Source organism: Haplochromis burtoni, unplaced genomic scaffold, assembly GCF_018398535.1.
Source record: "Haplochromis burtoni strain Fernald_Lab_line unplaced genomic scaffold, NCSU_Asbu1 Contig_95, whole genome shotgun sequence".
Taxonomy (NCBI): domain Eukaryota; kingdom Metazoa; phylum Chordata; class Actinopteri; order Cichliformes; family Cichlidae; genus Haplochromis; species Haplochromis burtoni.
In genome coordinates, this window is record NW_024582456.1 from 58,434 (window position 1) to 78,078 (window position 19,645).

Genomic DNA, 19,645 nt, shown 5'->3' on the forward strand with positions numbered 1-19,645 from the left:
TACGTACGCTTTCTTTATAGAGTAAAATTATATCTGTTTCGCCAATATTGTCCCCGTGTTTACTTGGTATTTGATCGATATCACAGTTTGCAGAATCGCACGGCGCTAAACACAGGGCGGCGATCTGCAGCAGCCGGCAGCGCCTCTGCGGTGCGTTGGATTGTGGGTATCTTGTTTCCTGATAGACTCTGACAGTCGGTCAGCTGTTGAGGGAAAACTTTTTTCTTTTTGGTAAAGTTTCCTATCTTTATTTTTTTGCTGTAGTTAGATGTTGGATCCCCCTGGAACAGCCTTCCCCGCGCGCGAATTTCACGTGTCATCGAGCACCGTCCTGTAGCTCATACCAGTTTGTAACGATATATTCATAACAAAAATTACTTCGCAATGAGCCTGAACGAGCACTCAATGCAGGCTCTGTCCTGGAGAAAACTCTACTTGAGCCGAGCCAAACTGAAAGCAACCAGTCGCACTTCGGCTCTCTTGTCGGGCTTCGCAATGGTAAGTTACATTTTAATTTGACGCTGCAGATAGTTTACGTGAGGCACAATTTATTTATTTAGTTTTGAAGGACCGTGACCGTGTTACAGGCCTAATGACAGCTACGGTGCACTGATACTTAGCATAAATGACCGTTTTGTTTACTGGAAGTCTACGGGTTACTAGTGTAGGCTTGTCATATTTGGCTTCCATTGCACGTCCCACATTGCGGGACTGTAATACCTGCGCACTGAGAGCAAAACTTCGTGGAAATTTAGTGGGGGCTCGCCTGCGCCACCCCTAAAAGTCCAGGTTTATCTTCCGCTTTAATAAGTAGTCCGCGGAGGAGCGTTAAAATACATAAGAAACAAGAAAAAAATAACACATGAAAAGTTTTGAAAATAATAGCCTATAGTGCCCCCAAATGTTTGTTTTTAATTTAACGACATGCAGTTACAATGAATCAACAAATGTTTTTTGTAAAACTAAAAGCCTAACACATAGAAGGAGCTTCCTTCCCCCTTCCTGATGCAAAAATTATGATGTACAGTAACTCTTGGCCAGGGATGCATCTGCAGTAAGAAGCTCCACAGGTATTCAAAAATACCAGAACACTTGTAAACAGTTCTGTTTATAAAATATACCTGTACACACAAGATACTCTTGGGTGGCCTGGGATTCTTTTGTGAAAAGCAGTACTATATTTATAGTGGTTGTATATATAACAGCCGTAGCAAATGTGCTACTGATGTCGAGTAAGTTTAAGTTATGCAGCATAAAGGATTACATACACAGCTCTCTGTTTGTCTCTCTGTCTCAATATTAGGTTTGACAGAATAGACTTTTAGTGGGGTATTCACCTTGTTTCCGGTTATTTGTGCAAACTGTGACACTCTGGTTTAATTCCAGCACTTCCTAATTTGTTACAAACATTTTTCTCTCAGGTCAAGAATTCTGATTCCTCTTAGTAGTCAGCTACTATCTCTTTTTCACCTAACGGAGCTGTTTCCTTTTTGATATTCTTAGGTTGCCATGGTGGAGGTACAGCTGGAGCGGGATTACGAGTACCCTCCAGGGCTGCTGATAGCCTTCAGCGCCTGTACCACCGTTCTGGTTGCAGTGCACCTCTTTGCCCTCATGATCAGCACCTGCATCCTGCCCAACCTGGAGGCTGTCAGCAATGTTCACAACCTCAACTCTGTCAACGAATCTCCCCATGAGCGCATGCACCGCCACATAGAACTGGCCTGGGCTTTCTCCACAGTTATCGGTACCCTCCTCTTCCTGACGGAGGTGGTGCTCTTGTGCTGGGTGAAGTTCTTACCCCTCAAAAGCAACGCAGATGAGAAAAATGACACCATAAGTCCTGGCGTGGCTGCGGCCATAGCTTCCACCTGCATCATGGTGCCATTTGGACTTGTTTTTATCATGTTCGCTGTCCACTTTTACCGCACGCTCGTCAGTCATAAAACGGACAGACAGATCAGAGACCTGGAGCAGGTCATTCGGCTCCAGAACCAGCTGGAGAACAGGGCTGAGAACGACGACCTGAAGGCCGCTGTCCATTTTCCCTGAGTACACGCAGACAACAGCAGGGACTTTCAGCAAAACCAGAGTAGAACCTCTATTTTTACTTTATCCAGATGCTTGTTTTTAGAAATCTTCTTCTACTGTACATTTCTTTGATACTGCATGCTGACTAAATTATCCGGTAATTTTACTCTTTGTAGTTTCTTTGTAAATGCTTGGCTCTCAGCTGAAAACATCATCATCAGTATCATCATAACTTAGTCTATGGTAGCCTTAAAGGACGACCTTTTAGGCTACCATAGACTAACACTAATAGAATAGGACTTTCTAAAGATCTTCACATGAGCATTTCAATGCGTTGGGATGATCCCCTAACGTGTTTAGCTTTTTACATCAAATACTGAGTTCATGTGAGAAAAATATAGAAACTAAGTTCTCTTAAGTTATAACAGCAGCAGAAAACTGTTGATCGGAGTAAGATGGGCTAAAAACGAGGAAGTTTGTAATATGACTCAACATGTTCAGGAATTTGTTTAAATTTTTACTGAAAAGAAATCTGGGAACTCTGTTGTTACCCAGTTCTAAAATTTCATCAGTTTTCTGTTTGTATTGTACTAAATTGATCTGAGCAGCACACTCGGGTTCTTTTTGCTCTCTGCGTATACTGTAAAACTCCAGCCTACTGTTGCATTTACCTACAGGTTTTCTGGTTCTTGACTGACTGACCTTATGCCACTATCATGTTTACCAAATTAGGCTTTCTGTAGAAATATCTCCAAGCCAAACCTTAGTGGCTTTTTTAGTTTGCCACTCTTACACATACTTTTGAGTCAAACTTTTCTTACTTTTTAATTTAAAAATTGCTGTTTTCATAATCCTTGGGAGCTCTGTAAGTCTTTGATAAAGAAGAGTACAATATAAACCAACAGTATTTGTGTGCAATCTGATGGAAAAGAACATGTGTCAGTGTGTGCTTTTAACCAGTCTGCGTTCAGGAGTGTGTTACTGCGGTATGGATATTTGAGTAGAAATAAATGTGTTATCCCTTTGTAACATGGATATTTTCTTCATGTTAAATGACTCTTGCAATATACTGTAAAATCCACAGGTGGCCACTGGTTTCAAAAAATTGTTTTTGAATGTGTTATTACAATGTTATGTTGCATGAAAATATTGAGTGTTTGTTCTTGTGTTAGCTTTTAGCATTGAGCATGTTCACCCTGTTTGGGTCATAGATGTATTTAAGTACGCTATGTACTGTACTGCTTTATTGTTTTACACGGGTTTGGTCACTTTCTTTGTAGTTTTTACTGTAATATTGATATGTAGAATAGTGTCACAACAGAAATGTAATTTCAGGACATTGTACACGTAGTATCTTCTTTCACAACATGATTTAAAATATTGGAGGAAACTTTTTTTTCCCTCTTTGGGAAAAATTATGTTGTTGTTTTTTTTAATTTACTGGTGCTTGTAATGCTGTGTTTCTATCAATGTAACACTGTTTTATTGTTAACTTGCAATCTGTGGACATGGTTTATACTGAGTCATGGGACTGCAGTAACTGTAGACCACATTTGCATTCAAATTGTCCTGACCGGGTGATAAAATCTGTGTGACACGTAGCAGAAACCAAAGACTGTTGGGAATAGTTCACAGACAGTTCAGTAAAATGGTGTTGATGTTTTTCTTTGCTTAAGTTGAATTTGCTGTTTTTGTTGTTGTTGTTTTATCGGGAGTTAAGTGAAGTCTGTTTTATTTCGGTAAATGGTGCACACTCCCTCCGTGAAACATGTAAGATGGGAATTACCACTTGTGCCTTCTTTAAAAACACAGCAATGCAGGTGAAGGTGGTCACTGTGGTTAATTTTTCTGCATTATATATATATGTGTGTGTGTGTGTGTGTAAACTGCTTTTGTCAGTGTACAACTTTGAAGTGAACATAGTAACTTTTGCTTATGCGTGCCGTTAACAGCTCATGAAAAAGCTTGAAGCTTCATGAAGTGTTGAGAATTATCAGGATGTTGGTTTTGGGTTTTTTTGCCAGTTTGCAAAATAAAAAAAAAGATTTGTTCTCATTATTTTTTTAATTGTGTGTTCAGTGTTGTCCGTGTAGCCATGTGGATGTATAAAACAGGAATACATGAGGAAACATTGTAATCTGTCAAAATTACAACATCTAATGGGAAACCACACAGGAAATGTCCAAAAATGGAGGACGAGTGGAGCTTACAGTGCTGAAGCCAAGACAGAGAAATCCCCCCCCCCTGTCTTGCTGACTTTTGTCTGCATTCTTTGAGACCATTAGCACTTTGTTGCTTTTCTGCTGAAGTTGTGCATGGTTTCATAGTTGGCAGAGCTCTCTAAGTGCAGCACAGGCTTGGTTCTTCCTCTCTCCATTTTCCCACTCAAGAGTTTTATTCCCACAAATGACCTGTGAATCATAAAAATGGGTTACCTGATACTATAGTTACAAACTAATAATATTAACTAGCAACAGTAATAGTAGCCGCTGTTAAGGTAATGTGCTTTTCAATCTGACCTTTATCTTGGATTTGTGCAGGTGTACTTTGCAACTGACATGTATTTTGGTCACCCCATTTAAGAAGTGCCACAACACAAGACGGCACAAATAAAATAAAACTGCGGTATGTTAAAGAAGCACCAACTGCAAACGGCAAACCATAAAGACATCACTTATAAATACCTTATAAATGCTTGGTTTAGAAGGTGATGTGTAAGTTAAGGATAACACCTTAATCCCATAAGAGTATCAATATTATTCTTTTATTATTTTGTTGGCTGTTATTATTTAGTATTTATTCCAACTTTGAGATGAAAGTAATGAAAATGCTGCAATTATGTAATCAACGGTGCAGTAGGCTATCTTACCTGACTCTGTAAAACAAAAAAACAAACAAAAAAACAAAGGCTGATCCTGCACTGCATATAATGTAGACATTATCTAGAGACAATGACCAGGAAATACATGTTTTTATATTAATACCTGCACATGTCACTTCATTTTAAATAAAAAGGTGTATCCTTTGTTTAATTTTTTTCATTTTTACCGTACTGATCCATGTACTGTATAATATCAAACATAGCAGCTGCCTTTTATTTTATTGCAGGCTACCAGCATGTGGCCATAACCTATGTTTAGTATGTAAATTGTATTTTACTCAGTCACAAGCTTAACACAAATATTCGACCAGTCTTTGGATTATTAATGTCTAATAAAGGTCCCAAAGGTGCCTATATATACACCTCACCTGTTAACCCACCTTAGGTGTTCTTCCGCCTTGTTCAGGATCTATTTTTTCCTCTCCGTCGACTGGCGGATGGATCATTATCCAACCTTAGCGACGATCCGTGAAAACACAGAAAAATAAATCCCAGCTGTTTTTCCACAATGTTGCTCCTTCAAAGGATACGACTTTGGAACAGGTAAGCAAGATTTAAAGAAACAAATCTTTTGTAAGACTAACCTTTGAGTATTTCTGTGTTTCCTACCACCACCTGTTATCTTTTTTCCCGAGGATAAGGTTACAGGTGATGCTCTCCATCACCTGTTGGGGTGTGTTAACCTCTCGCGGAGCAGCAATGTAGCTAGCTGACAGTGTGGCACAAAACGAGCAAACTGGAAGTAACTGTTGTTGTTTGTTTGGGTTTTTTTTAAGGTTTTGACGAATGTAATGGAAAGCGAAAAACAAAGTACTGAGAGCGAGAGACAGCCTCTACACTGGAGAAGTTGCAAGCTGGTTATAGATCCTGCGCTGACGAACGGGCTGTACAAAGTGTACCGTTATGATGGACAATACTTTAACCTGCCGGTGAGCACCTGTCCGCCTCTCCACATAGGTGATGTCAGCACATGTACTATATCTATTATAATAATAATGATAACGAGGGTCTTCTCTGCCAGGTTGAGGACCTAGGTCTACTTCCTGTGATCACAGTCAGGGATCCGCGCATCTGCCGCCTGTGGAGCAGGTGTATCAAGACTGACTTCGTGGTTCCCAAATTTAAGGTAACTGTTAAAACGACTGTAATAATACAGACATCCTATTTTAAGTAATCGTGCTTTAAAAACAACTAATAGCCCATTTCTTGTTTTCCCGTGTGTCTCCAGATTGATGAGTGGTACGTGGCTCCCGTTCCTCCAAAAGAAGTGACATTTTCTAAGCTCAACGACAACGTGAATGAGACTTTCTTGACTGATATGTGCAAAAAATATGGGAACATGGAAGAAGTGGAGATATTTTACAATCCCCAAAACAAGAAGCATTTAGGTATCGCAAAGGTCACATTTGATACAGTAAGGGCTGCAAGAGACGCTGTCCAGCACCTGCATGAGACATCAGTGATGGGAAATATTATTCATGTGGAACTTGATCCAAAGGGTAAACTTTACTTTTTCTCTGTGCGTGTGCTGAGGTGTAAATGTAAGTGTTGAATATGCTGATTAACTAGAATGTGCTCCTCCTCAGGGGAAAATAGAGCTCGATATCTCCAGCTCTTGTTAAGTGGGCTGTATACGCCTTGGACGTTGCCGGTGGGCAGCAGTGAACGGGCTCTTCAGGGCTTAGTTGACAGTTTGCTGGTGAACATTTAAATTTATTAAAAGCTGCTCATAATGATTTGACCCATGAAAAGATTTTATCTTTAATATTTGTATTACAGCTGTTAAATATGAATGTATTTGTTAATTGTTTTCCCCTTTTTTTACTTCATTATCAACATCTTGCAGGGAAGCTCGGCCACACAGCAGCTGGGAAGTGTCTGCAGCCCCACCAGCATTGCTACGCCCCTCTCTCTGGACACAGCCTACTCCAGTATTTGTCAAGACACACCTTGCAGCTTTGGGCTTACACCACGTTCTCAGGGAACCCCCCGGACTCCCTGCTTGCCTGCGACTCCTCTCTCCTCCCACGACTCTTGCTATTCCAGTCTTCAGGCGACTCCCGTCCTCCAAGGGGAACCCTCTGCCTATAGTGTTCACAAACCTTTAAGACAAGAGCTTTGCCGTCGTAGACGACAGCACAGGGGACTTAGCCACGTCTCAAATGTTAGCATCATTCTGAAGCAGTTCCAGCCACAGCCACCACATCCCCTCTTAACCAAAACACAAACTAGCAGCCAGCAGCTTGCATTGTGGAGTCCCAGTGCACAAACCTCTTCTAACAATAGTGACGAGGCTCCCTTTAGTCTCACCTCCCCTTTTCAGGAGACTGAAGATGTGGTTAACACAAGTTATGCATCTTCACCTCTGAATGGCAACTCTCGCGACATCCTGACTGTTGATCTCTCAGCTGACCTGCAAACTAGAACAGCTTCTCCATTTGATAACCACCAGCCAGAGGCAGCTGTTTCAAGTCTAGACTCCCGAATTGAAAGTTTGCTGATAAACAGCCAGATCACTGACCCCTTATGCTTTCATGGAAAGACCTCTGAGACCGATCCATCCTCTCAAGAGAGCCCGGCTTCACCTGGCTCACCTCTTAAGGTCTCTTCCTCGGATGACTCACAGTTTTGTACCCCACTGTCTTGTGAATCCCCCACAAGTGGCCACCAGTACTCCCACAATGATGCTGTGGATGAAAATGAGGAGGACGAAACTACTCGAGCTGTTTCATTTCTTACAAGAAGTTCCCAGTCTCCCTGTCCGTCTGATGTTGCTTATTCAGAAAGCTTAACACACATAAACAATGAAGAAGATGCAGAGAGGGTCCAGCCATCGTCAGGCCCAAAGGTAATCTATCTGGATATATTGCAGTGATAATAAAGGTAGAATTTACCCTATTGTTACTATGTAAAAATGTTAATGGTGTGATATTAATCAGCCACTCAAATTATTATTGTTTCTGTCTTATTCAGGAACACTGTGCAGCACATCAGGAGAAGAAGTCCTCAAATAACAGACAGTTTGAAGCTGTGACACCAGCAGAAGACCTCTCTCTGCCCGATCCTCCATCCGGTTGTTCTTCCAGTTCCACCACTCAGCAACTTACCCTGAAAGCTCTCCCAACTGTTACAGCTGGATTCCCCCAACCCTCAGCACCCCCTTTCCTTTTCCCCATTCCTCGATTTCCCCCCTCTCTTCCACCTGTTCCACCTCGCCTGCCAGATGGCACCATCCCGATCCCTCCTCCAGGATGGATGCCACCTCTGGGCCACAAAGCTGCCATCCCCATTCCTCCTCCCCCCATTCCACCTCGTACTCCAATTCCTCCTCCACCAACTTTCCTGAGACCCCCTCCACCTTTGATAGCGCCACCCTCTGTTCCACCTCCTGTGCACATGTTCCCTTTACCCATACAGCCAGGGTGTCCTTTGGATAAGGGGAATCCTCCAAGGCATGGCGGTCCACCGTTGCCATTCCCTCCTCCTCCTCCACCTCTCTGGCCTGCACCTCCTTTTCCAAGGTTTAACCCCTTTGTGCCACCACCACTCTACCCACCTGTGCAGGCAAATCCCCACAAGATCACGACGGAAAAAGTTTTAGATATCCTCATGGATGAACTGAAGTCAATCATAAAGAAGGACATTACACGTAGAATGATTGAAGGGGTCGCTTTCAAGGCATTTGAAGACTGGTGGGAGTGTCAGGAGAAGAAGGCAAAGGTAAAACCTTTTTCACATATTTTATTGTCTCTTATAGTGGGCACATTAACAAAACATTTTGCATGTCTTTTAATGGGAGTAGTTGTTTGGAGCCAGTGGGTCTTATAACCTAGTTGATTCATTTAAGATACAAGAGTCTCCTCTGAAATGTGGAGCGGCAAGAGTGGAAGACAGGAACAAATTCCTAAATCCCCTCAGTAACATTGGTGGGCAGAGCAGAAAACCACCACTGCCATCCTTCAAGGTAATCTGTTTTGGAGAGATTTTTGAAACACAGCTGGTTTTGACTGCCAAGTGATGCCTAAATAAAGAAATTTCCACGCAGGTAAAAAGGAAAAGATCAGACGAGACAGGAAATGACTCCGGTTCTGCTCTCGATCATTCTGGTCAGTGCGATTAATTCAAATTTCAGTGTGTATTAACTTTCTGTGCCAGACTGTCGCTTTAACTGATTCTAACTTGTTGCATTAGAGGTGAAGAAAGGGGACGACATACTGAGAGCGGCGTCTGAGAGAGGCAAACGCAGACACGCAAGACCACTGGATCTGGACAGTGATGATGATGATGATGATGATGGTGATGCTGGGAAAGAAGATAAGATACTTCAAGATGAAGAAGCGATACCAGACAAAGTGAAGGCTTTTGTGCTGGATGAGGATGAGCCGCACATCCTGGTAAATGAAGAGACAGAAAAGAAAAAAGAAATAGCAAATAAGAAATTGAGAAAAATGCCCTGAGGTCAATATTTTAGTCTGGTGCCTTTACTTTTTCAGTTGTTAGTCTTAAAATTAAAATTTTAACTAAAAAGTTTAAACTTCTGGAGACAGCATTACATAACTGGTGCTCTGATTAGTCTGACAGAGATGCTCATGGTGATGACGAAGAAGATGATGATGGCAGTAATCATACTGCGGAAGAAAATAGTCCGATGGAGGATCGATGTGACGGAGAGCAGTGCTTAGACAGCGGTATGTTAAAATCTCATACAACACTGAACACTCATTAAAAATCACATATCTTAACATTGAACAGTGTGGCTTCTTTTTCAAATGTAGAGGTTTTTTCAGAGGATAGCGAGCACACGTCGGACTGCGACACTTCAGATTCGCTCTCCTTGGTGGGCTTTGAGGACACGTTGTCTGACCTTACCACTGAAGGTGAAGACGCCGAGGAGGACAGCGAGGACGCCGGGAGTGAAGAATGTATAGTTATATCATCAGATGAGGACTCAGTGGAGCACGAGCCCCCTCTTACCCCCTCAGCCCCACTGACCCCTGGTGCTCAGCTGGATCTGGACCAGCAGGGCTGGTCAGAACTGTTCCCAAGGCAGGAAACGGAGGAGGACCAGTACACATCGTGCCACGAAGACAACTGCGACTTCGATGCCATGATGGAGCTCCATACCAGCGACCCCCAGGACCTGCTGCCCCCATCACCTCTAGGACTATCAGGTTACATGTCCTTGTAAAGCAATAGATCTGTTAAGTTAGTGTCATCAGGTTAATCAAAAGTGGTTTAATTGTCACTCATGTAAAAATATCTTGTAATACTCCCTGAATTTCCAGTGTGCTACAAATTAACAGAACTACACAAGAGTAAGTTGTGTATCAGGTTTTGAAATAATTATGTATGAAAATTCCTTGTTAATCTGTATAGCAGTGGAGCCATGCCTTGATATGGAGATGGAAAGCCCTGATTGGACAGTGGAGTCTCCAGAGAACATAAAAAGCCTGAGGCCTCCCACTCCTACTGGCCGTTTGGTGGACAGTGACCCTGACATCCTTTTAAAAAGCAGACCATCATCTCCTGCTGCAGAGGAGGAGGAACGACCACCAACACCAGGCAAGGGAATAGTGGCAGGACTGGAAAGTGAGAATTCAGAGGAAGTCCTCTCCCTCTCCCCAGCAAGCGATGGACTCGCTCAGCCTCCCTCTGATCTCCTCATGGCATCATACCCATTATGCCAGGAGATGCCGAAGACTCCTGGCAGAGATGAAAGAGGTATGTGGACTCATTGTAGCTCAGGCAGAGCTCCTGCAACACCTGGAAGAGGGACCGCAGATTTAGAATTTAGCACAGTGAGCCCGCCCCTTAGCAGCCCACCACTTATCCCACTCTTGCCCAGCAGTCCATACATCACAGCCCCAAAGACTCCAGGAAGAGACATTATCCTGCCCAGAAGATCAATAGTCCACAAAAGGAAATCCAAGGTGGCGGCAACGTCAGTGCCTCTGTCATGTAATAATATTTTCAGAGTTTCCCCCATCACAGTGTCCTCGCCATTCAGCGTCTCTGACTCTTCATGTGACAGTGTTGATGGAAGGGATGTCCAGATCCGTTCAGGTGTGAGAGCAAAGCCTCTACAGGGACTGGAGAACATGCCTGAGCTGTTGGACAAAGAGAAAATCTTACTGAGGCTAAACCGATGGAGGAGGCTGAAGAAGAGAAGGCGAGCCCGTCACTGGGAGAGATCACTTAAAAGAATCAGTCCGAGGTTCTCTCAACGTCGTCCTCATAGGTGGCGTTCACCCTACGAAGAGAGGAAAATCCTTCATAGCGTTTGGAAGGACGGCTTGGATGAAGAAGATGTAAGGTTTCTGCAGTGCACCTATGAAAGGCTGCAGGTGCAGGATAATGGCTGTGGGTGGCTCAGTGACATCCTCTGGATGCCTCATCCTCATATCCTTACAGACAGTGTTTTATGTTGAAATGATTCTTTATATTGTGGGAAACAGTTGTTTTTAAGTCATACTTAGAATGTTTTTTTGTTTTGTTTTTTCTGATGAAGCTGCTCTTTGCATATTACTCTGCTGTTCACATCCTTAACTGCTGCTCACTGACTAAGGTCCTTACAGAGAAGAATGAGGAGCACAGATCCTGGCAGCCGCACCACAGAACAGGCTCTGCTCGAAGTGAAGGTTTTTACAAAATCAGCAGGAAGGATAAAATGAGGTATCTGCACAACACGCGGCTGGCTGCGGAGCTTCCGTCTACAAGCGCTCAGGTATTAAAGGAGGACAGAAGGTGAGGATTTCTGTGTCCAGTTTAATATTTATCTATTTAATGTTGAGACATTTTTCATCAGGGAACGTGCATTCCAGCCCAGCAACCCACTTCACTGCGAGCTGGGTCTGACTTCAGGTGTGAACAGCGCCGGCTGCTGTCCTCTTTCAGCTGTGACAGTGACCTGGTCAAGTTCAACCAACTCAAGGTTAGCAGGAAGTTAGTGACAATCAGCAGACTACTGTAAAAGCCCAGTTTGAAAGAAGTCTACAGTGGAGTCTAAAACTGAGTTTACCGTTAGGTTTTTATTTGGGCAGACAAGAAATCAGAACATTAGTTCTGCACTCTAAAAAAAGAAAGAAATAATTTCACACTTATTGTATGTTTTTTAACTTTGTTAAGTCTTGAGCCACTTCTCCTTTCTTTATATTTTGCTGGGAATATGGGAAATAGGTGCAGAGATTTATTGAAACATATGCAAACATATATGGAAAGATGAGCACACTGAAAAACAGGATCAACTGAATCTTTTAGGTCCCGTGTCAGGTTCTTGTTGGATTTTTTTCCTGTTTCTTCTTTCATCAGTTTTAAATAGTTTAACTTTAAATAAGGTGCAGCTTCTTCTTTTGCACTCTACTGATGGCTGTAGAACCGATGGCAACAAAGTGCCTAAAATTCAATTTAAACCAAACAAATAAAAAAAATCCTCTGAAAATGGTCAAGCACAAGGATTGTACTGAAAGTGACTGAAAAGCCAGCCAGTATCCAAATAAAAAATTGACTTTACTCTTCATTAGCTTTCAAATTCACAAAGTAAAATATAGTAATGAGGGTGACTCGAGATATTTGCACAGCACTGTCTCATTTGAGCGACAGTCCAAACCCGTGCTATATCGTCTGTCAGTTCCGAAGGAAGAGGATTCGTTTCAGCAGGAGTTACATCCACGAGTGGGGCCTGTTTGCCATGGAGCCTATTGCTGCAGACGAGATGGTGATTGAGTATGTGGGCCAAATCATCCGACAGGTAATTCTGATGCAAACTAACATGCACTTTTAAACAAACCCCTTTTCCCCTGATTGTTTCTCTAAATTAGTCCACCGGTCCACTGGGGGCCTCGGGTTGTGCTGGGTGGTTTCCATCCATGCGTGTAGAGTAACTGTGATAAACAACCCTCGCATAGATGGAAAGCCACATCTGTTTTCTTTCTCCTCAGGTCATTGCTGACATGAGGGAGCAGAGATACGAGGAGGAGGGCATTGGAAGCAGCTATTTGTTTCGGGTGGATCAGGACACCATCATTGATGCTACCAAATGTGGGAACTTAGCCAGGTTTATCAACCACAGCTGCAATGTGAGTAAAAACCAGCGGTGCTGTGGTTAGAGATGAAAGTGATTCTACATAAAGTATTCCCATTAAAAGGTTTGTGGGGTTTATTTATTTATTTTTGTCTTACAGCCTAACTGCTACGCAAAGATCATCACAGTGGAGTCTCAGAAGAAGATAGTCATATACTCCCGCCAGCCTATAAACATCAATGAAGAGATTACATATGACTACAAGTTTCCTATTGAGGAAACAAAGATCCCTTGTTTTTGTGGGGCAGACGGCTGCAGAGGCTCCTTGAACTAATCACCTGTTAAGTGGCCTGATTAGGTAAAGAGAAAAAGTGGCAACCTAAACCAGAGGTATCAAAAGCTATTTTTAATACTGTTCAGCAACTATTCAGCATTTTGGAAACCGTAGAAGAGCTCATGAAAGAACTGCAGACATGTGGTACTCAGTGAATAATGGTTTAATACTAAGCTGCCATAAACAATATATAAATCAGGACCGGAACAAACACTTGGGAGTCACAGAGAGTTATCACAGTTTATGAGAAAAACTAACAAAAACCAAGAGTGGTCTCTTTTAAACAGGAGGGGAAAATCACATTCTAGACTTCATGCTGAATCTCCAACTTCTGTTGACCTCGCCGTCTAAAAGTTAACAAAGTGTATAGTTAAATGTTTTCATTTATGAGAGCTCGGATAACGTTTTGCTTGAGTCAAGCTTGTGTTAATAAAAATGGTTTTCCTGTTGATGTTTTATACAAACTGGAAGCACTGCATTGTGATTTAAAGTGGATGTTGTACTCATGTCATTTTTGCAAGCATCAGGAGAAATGATAAAGACATAAAATGAACAATTAAATGTAAAAAAAACAAAACCAAAAAACAAACATGCAACACATAAAAAAATAAGGAAAACCATAAGTATACATGCTTTGTGTATTTCTCTGAAGATGAGACATTTTCAGGCATAAGGATGTTTATTAAAGCATTCGTTTTATACTAAGTTGATGGATATAGCATGTTTTCTGAACCCCTAAATTAATGCATCACCCAGTTCACATCTTGTTTAAATCTCCATTTGTTGTCAGAACAGTCAGATTGCCTCTAGCGTGCTGGTCTGCTTCAATAGCCTCAAAAAGAGACTTGAAGTTTCCTGCACCAAAGCCCTGTGGATGAGAACATGTTTTTTTTTGTTTAATAACATGTTAAATATACTGTAGAGTACATTTCCACTGCTTGTTTAGCCAGTGGTGCCCTCACCTGGTGATTGTGTCTCTGAATGACTTCCAAGAACACAGTGGGGCGATCCTGGACCGGCTTAGTGAAGATTTGAAGTAGGTAGCCATTGTCATCGTAGTCCACCAAGATCTTTAGTTCCTGGGTAACGGTGAGGACATAAAACAATATTTTGTCAATTTGAAGGGATGTTTTTGGTTAATTATGAAGACAAAATGTGTTTTATGCACCTTTAGTCTTTAAAAAAATATGATTAGAGTGAACTGAGTCAACATGTTCTACGATGTAAAAAAGGCCACTGTGTTTGGCTACGTAAGGATCACAAATAATCACTCTTTCAGCTTTGTTAATTTAGGGTTTTAGCTCTGACCTGCAGGACATCAAGGTCCTCTGAGATTTTGACCTTTGAGTGTTTCAGCTTCTCTCTCAGCTGGTCGTAGTAGGTCTCAGGCACAGACATGAACTCCATCCCGCGCTCCTTCAGGTTACGGATCTGCAAACAAGGTAATTAACATTACAGTTAAGCTGCTGTTGTAACTCAGCCTGTTGCAGAGGTAAGCAGGGTGTTTTAGTTGCCATACTGTAGTAATGATATCTGAAGTGTTCATGGCGATATGCTGCACTCCTGGACCTCCATAGTACTCCACATATTCCTGTAAGTCAATAATGTTCTTATTAGTCCACATACCACATGGTTAATGTTTGTTCATTTGAATACTTCAGCTCTGGCTTTAATCTGGTAACCCAGATGTTTAATTAAAGTAGATAAACTGTAAGCAACATGCCTGGATTTGAGACTTTCTCTTCCCCATCGCAGGCTCATTGATGGGCATTTTCACGGTCTCCTCGTAGTTTGCCACGACGATTGAGCGCAGGGCGCTGAATTCTGTCTGAAGCTGCTTGTCGTCCACGGACCAGAAGCGGTGAAAGAGAAGGTTTCTCTGATACCTGTTAAATGAAGAAACACAGATTAGGAGCCACTGTGGCACAAATACTCTTGAAGTTGCTCTCATACTGTCATATGCACAGTAAAGAAACACGTTTCTTCACATGGCAAACAAAAGAAAATACACACACACACACACACACACACACACACATAAAAAATATAAAAAAAAAATATATTCTAATATCATATATATATATATAAGTAATATTTATATATATATATATGGAGAGAGAGAGAGAGAGAGAGAGAGAGAGAGAGAAATATAGCCTCATATATTATATTAAAAGAACCAGAGCTGCAAAAGCAATGTACATATTAATGCAATTTACATTTATAGTGATACCCTGGGCTTCATACTCCACAGACACCACATTAACTAAATTTGAGGGGTTACATTTTTGGCCTGTAAAAACATCAGTGACTGACATTTTTATGAGCCAGAAAAAAATTGGTTCTTCACATCTGAAAACCGCCAGCCAGTGTAACACGCCTCTCCAGAGGTTAAACCAATGAGCTTGCTCATTTAGAGAACTGCCTTACTTCCAACAATGCAGTAAAAAAAAAAAAAAAAACAAGATCCAGATGTGGAAAGCCCACTTAATGCAAAGTCATGCTGATCCCAAGTCATGCCAAAAAAACTGAGTTATGTAAGAATCAGACACCCTTTAACTCCGCCCCTCATTCACCCTCTGGCTTGTGTTTCTGCAGAACACATGGCAAAAGTTGGCCTTCGAGGATTTTTGCTCGACAAACCCTCTTAGATGTGGATAACTGACAGGGCATATTTTAACCCGAAGCACAATCTTTTTCTAAACATAACCAACTAAAAACAACGTTCTAGGAAATATTCAAGCCTCCCTACATCTTCTGCAGTTTTTTTCGTCCCAACACGGAGGCTTTTAGTTGTATTTATATGGTACATTGCTATTTCACACTCTCTACAAGAACTAGCTGCAAGTCCTCACCATTCCACCGTTGAAACCATCTCATCATCTGGTTGGTTTCCTACAACGTGATCGATAAAGTCCAGGTTTCCACTTGGGCTGCACGAAGGGGGAAAACAAACAAATAATTCAGTCAGCTGTGATTCCGACAGAAATACACATTATCAGTTTACAAAAACATCACATCCGGAATAATTTCTGTTTACTCACAGTTTGTCAAGTAAGGGGTCCTTGAACAGAGGAGGATGGAACCCAGGCAGAAACAATCCACTGTATCCTGTCCTCTCCACAAATGTGTGAGTGGTGTCACCATACTGAAGGAAACAAAAGCAAATCCAAAATCCTGGATTTTCTGATGTTTCCAACTTTTTTCATAAATCCCTGAATCATGGTATATAAAATATTCACTATAAATATACAACACTTACAGTTTGCAGCACAGCCAGCCTGACTTTACCATATTTGTCCTCCAGAGTGTAGGGTTCCTTTATAATGACTGCTCCTCGCGCCCGGGCTTTCTGTTTGGGAAATAATGTTAATTATGGAAGCAATAGCTTTTTCAGTTACTAACATGATGCATCTGTAAAATAAAAGCTGAACCATTACCTGCACGAGAAAGTCACAGTCCTCCACTGTAAATGCAATGTCCTTCACTCCGTCCCCATGCTTAACCAAATGATCCCCCATCTCTGAAAACATGACAAGAACAGACATTTTCTTCAGCTTAAATGAACATATGATTCACAGGTTTCTTAAAACTCTTTTACATTTTTGTGATTTATAATGAATGTGTACTAAAAGGGATTGTTTTGAGTGGGACTTTCACCAAAGCATATCAAGATAATATGTTTTCAACAATTTCTTCTTTCCTTGCTTATTCAAATTGATCATAGCACCGATATTCTTACCACAGACTAGTCTAAATATATTTTATAGACATGGAACTGCAAAAAGTCTGGCAAAAGAAAGAATGCACAAAATAGTACAGTAGTATATATATCTAAAAATGTAACAGAAGTGTAGACATGTTACAAATGAACCTGTTAAAGTCAAAAGTAATTGTGACCACTACAGGAACCCAGCTCCTTATCAGTGCTGTACCTTTGTTTCCAGGATTGAGGGCGGATGAGAACACATAAATGATCTGTGAAATACAGAGTGAACACATCGACATGATTAAACTCCTGCCTCTGTGCATCTTTAGCTTTCACTTGAGTCTAGGTGTGTTTTGTTACAATTAACATCACTCAACAAATCTACACATTGTAAGAAAACATTTTTGGGTGCTTTAAACTGATTTCCCCTCTTGTGGGCTGCGGGCACTGAGTGCTCTTTACCTTGCCTTGTTTGACTACATGTGACACCACTTCACGACTGCCCGTCTCCAAACCTTGGTAAGCCACAGGCTCAAATCCAAGCTTGTTGCAGTAATACGATGCAGCCTGTTGGAGACAAACAAAAACGTGAGCAAAGAGGGAACCGATTCACAGTCTGCTGAAACTGGGCATGTTTGCAGCAGACTGGCTTTAGCGCCATCTCCTGGTGACGAATTTTGATGGTGTTTGTGCAGCAGGGGTTCTGGGAGGTGGGAAAATGAGTATGTGGTCTGGTGTTCTGTGTGCTGCGTTCCCTCCACCCCTTTGGATGACCAATAAAACAGCTAAAAGAAAAGTAGAAAGCTGGAACTAACTTACCTGCTTTGCATTTCCAACCCAGAATGTTAAGTGATCAAAGCAGAGGAATCTGCCCTGCTCATGCTGAAGACGAAAAGAAATAACAAAAATCAGTCACACATGCAAGTTTAAAAAAAAATCTAATAATACCAAAACCAGCTTGCAGTCAATGATTAAATCATCTCTGCAGTGCAACACACACGAATCAGTTATTTACCTTCTCGCCTTTGTCTGTGTATGTTGTCTGCAATTAAAAGTAACACACCAAAACTTACTACTTACAGAAAAAGAACTGCTTTTTTGGCATAACCAACATTATCTCCATGCAAACACAAATTCTCAGAGCGACCTGAGATAGGAGAAAGAAGCCATTTGAGAGGATTCATCAGCGAAGAGCAACTCACCATCTTTGCTGGAGGTGATGAGACCTGACAGTCCGAATGAAATCTGTGGCGAACGTCTGAATTTAAAAGCCGGGCAGGAAGTGTTTAAACCCACTCCCACCAATGGGGTGGAGAGATTGGAGGAGGAGAGCGTGCTGATGCTTTGTGCACTTTTGCTGTTATGCAATGATTACTTGGGGGAAAAATCCCTTCAAAACTTTAAAGATGTCATTAAAAGAAACAAAAACAAAACTCATTATCACCTTATTCGCTGACTGATGCTGCTCAGTATGAGAGACGACGGCTAGACCCATCCAGAGATGTGCAGAAAATGTAATTTTGCTTGTGTTGTGAGTTGCTCTGTATGAGAATGCATTTTTGCATCCAAACATTATTCTTCAAAAAAGGAAACACAAAAACAAATTGTCCACACAGGTTTTGAATTACAACTGCATTTTTTTAGGACAAGAAGGACCTAGGAACATATGTTAGTGTTTAGCGGCAAGAGGAGGCTCACGCATCCCGAACTCTCATTGGCTCAAAGGGTTTATGCTGAGTGAACCCTCATGTGCTTGAAAATACCCTCAACCCCCCATCCCATCAATCATCCTCCTTCACGTGCAGTTTTCTACTGATCTTAAAACTATTTCATTATCATTAAAAATCAAATTGACCCGAACTCAGTCGTGGTGCATGTAATGTTTTCACAGAAGGTGCAAATGATCTCAGAGCAAATGGGACCTACATAGGAATGAGTCAGACTGTGCAAGTTTATTATACGACAATGTTCATCACAAAAGAAAAGAAAAGATAATGAAAAAATAGAGGATGTTTTAATGAGATTAAAGACTCCATATGATACAAATCAACGGGCCTCAGTGTGAAGAGCAGACAAAACAGATCTTAAAGGCAGAACCAATCGCATTCAAGTATCCTGCATCAAATCTAAAGGATCCTGTTGAAAGAACTACAAATGCGGTGCATGTATGTTAGATCCTGTCAGTTATCCCTAAATCCTGCACTGCATCCAGATGAGCTGTTGAGCCTGTGACCCCGAGCACAAACAGCACAGCTGAGGTTTCTCTGCACTAAACATCAACTAAATGGCCCAAAGAAGCAAAGAGCAACCTGTCAATGCAAAAAAGCTACATTCAGAGTGTGTATAGTACACAGACGTGCACACAAGCACTATAATTAAATGCATGTCATCCTCGTGTATTTCACAGAGGAACATATCTAGTCTAATCGTCTGTCAAACAGCAGATTTGTTAGTCATCTGTTGAAGCTCTATTTTCCAGTAACAGCTCAGTAATCACTAATGAGAAACTCAAAGCCAGCCCTCAGTGTTCCAGCTGTCCCCGAAGATCGTTGTTTTTCATGCTGTTACCAAGAGGCTTAATGTTGTCAAGGGATGCAGCGGCACACATGCAGACCAAGGAACATAACACGCGTGATCAAATAATTGTAGCTGCATTACACAACTACTACTATT

The 19,645-nt window shown here is 41.6% G+C and overlaps 3 protein-coding genes across 3 annotated transcripts; 2 read left to right on the forward strand and 1 right to left on the reverse strand.

Moving 5' to 3' along the window:
* The first annotated feature begins 138 nt into the window (after window positions 1-138).
* On the forward strand, window positions 139-4,219 carry LOC102288555 (calcium release-activated calcium channel protein 1). Its single transcript, XM_005926875.3, has 2 exons — window positions 139-498; window positions 1,504-4,219. Exons 1-2 carry the CDS (start codon window positions 385-387, stop codon window positions 2,050-2,052), a joined length of 663 nt encoding a protein of 220 aa, XP_005926937.1. The 5' UTR covers window positions 139-384; the 3' UTR covers window positions 2,053-4,219.
* Window positions 4,220-5,268: 1,049 nt separating this feature from the next.
* Window positions 5,269-13,334, forward strand: LOC102289694 (histone-lysine N-methyltransferase SETD1B-A). Its single transcript, XM_042222817.1, has 18 exons — window positions 5,269-5,455; window positions 5,689-5,841; window positions 5,940-6,038; window positions 6,141-6,411; window positions 6,499-6,611; window positions 6,759-7,760; window positions 7,886-8,632; window positions 8,760-8,876; window positions 8,958-9,018; window positions 9,104-9,306; window positions 9,486-9,600; window positions 9,688-10,083; window positions 10,289-11,328; window positions 11,421-11,636; window positions 11,718-11,843; window positions 12,540-12,659; window positions 12,850-12,987; window positions 13,093-13,334. The coding sequence occupies exons 2-18, from the start codon at window positions 5,704-5,706 to the stop codon at window positions 13,264-13,266; spliced, it is 5,076 nt and encodes a 1,691-aa protein (XP_042078751.1). The 5' UTR covers window positions 5,269-5,455; window positions 5,689-5,703; the 3' UTR covers window positions 13,267-13,334.
* A 77-nt stretch (window positions 13,335-13,411) lies between these two features.
* On the reverse strand, window positions 13,412-18,284 carry hpdb (4-hydroxyphenylpyruvate dioxygenase b). The gene is made up of 14 exons (XM_005926878.3): window positions 18,175-18,284; window positions 17,988-18,014; window positions 17,792-17,854; window positions 17,435-17,539; window positions 17,199-17,241; window positions 16,704-16,786; window positions 16,526-16,615; window positions 16,308-16,411; window positions 16,119-16,196; window positions 14,990-15,152; window positions 14,786-14,857; window positions 14,575-14,697; window positions 14,229-14,345; window positions 13,412-14,134 (listed from the first exon to the last, which is right to left on the reverse strand). Exons 1-14 carry the CDS (start codon window positions 18,175-18,177, stop codon window positions 14,024-14,026), a joined length of 1,182 nt encoding a protein of 393 aa, XP_005926940.1. The 5' UTR covers window positions 18,178-18,284; the 3' UTR covers window positions 13,412-14,023.
* Between the last annotated feature and the right edge of the window lie 1,361 nt (window positions 18,285-19,645).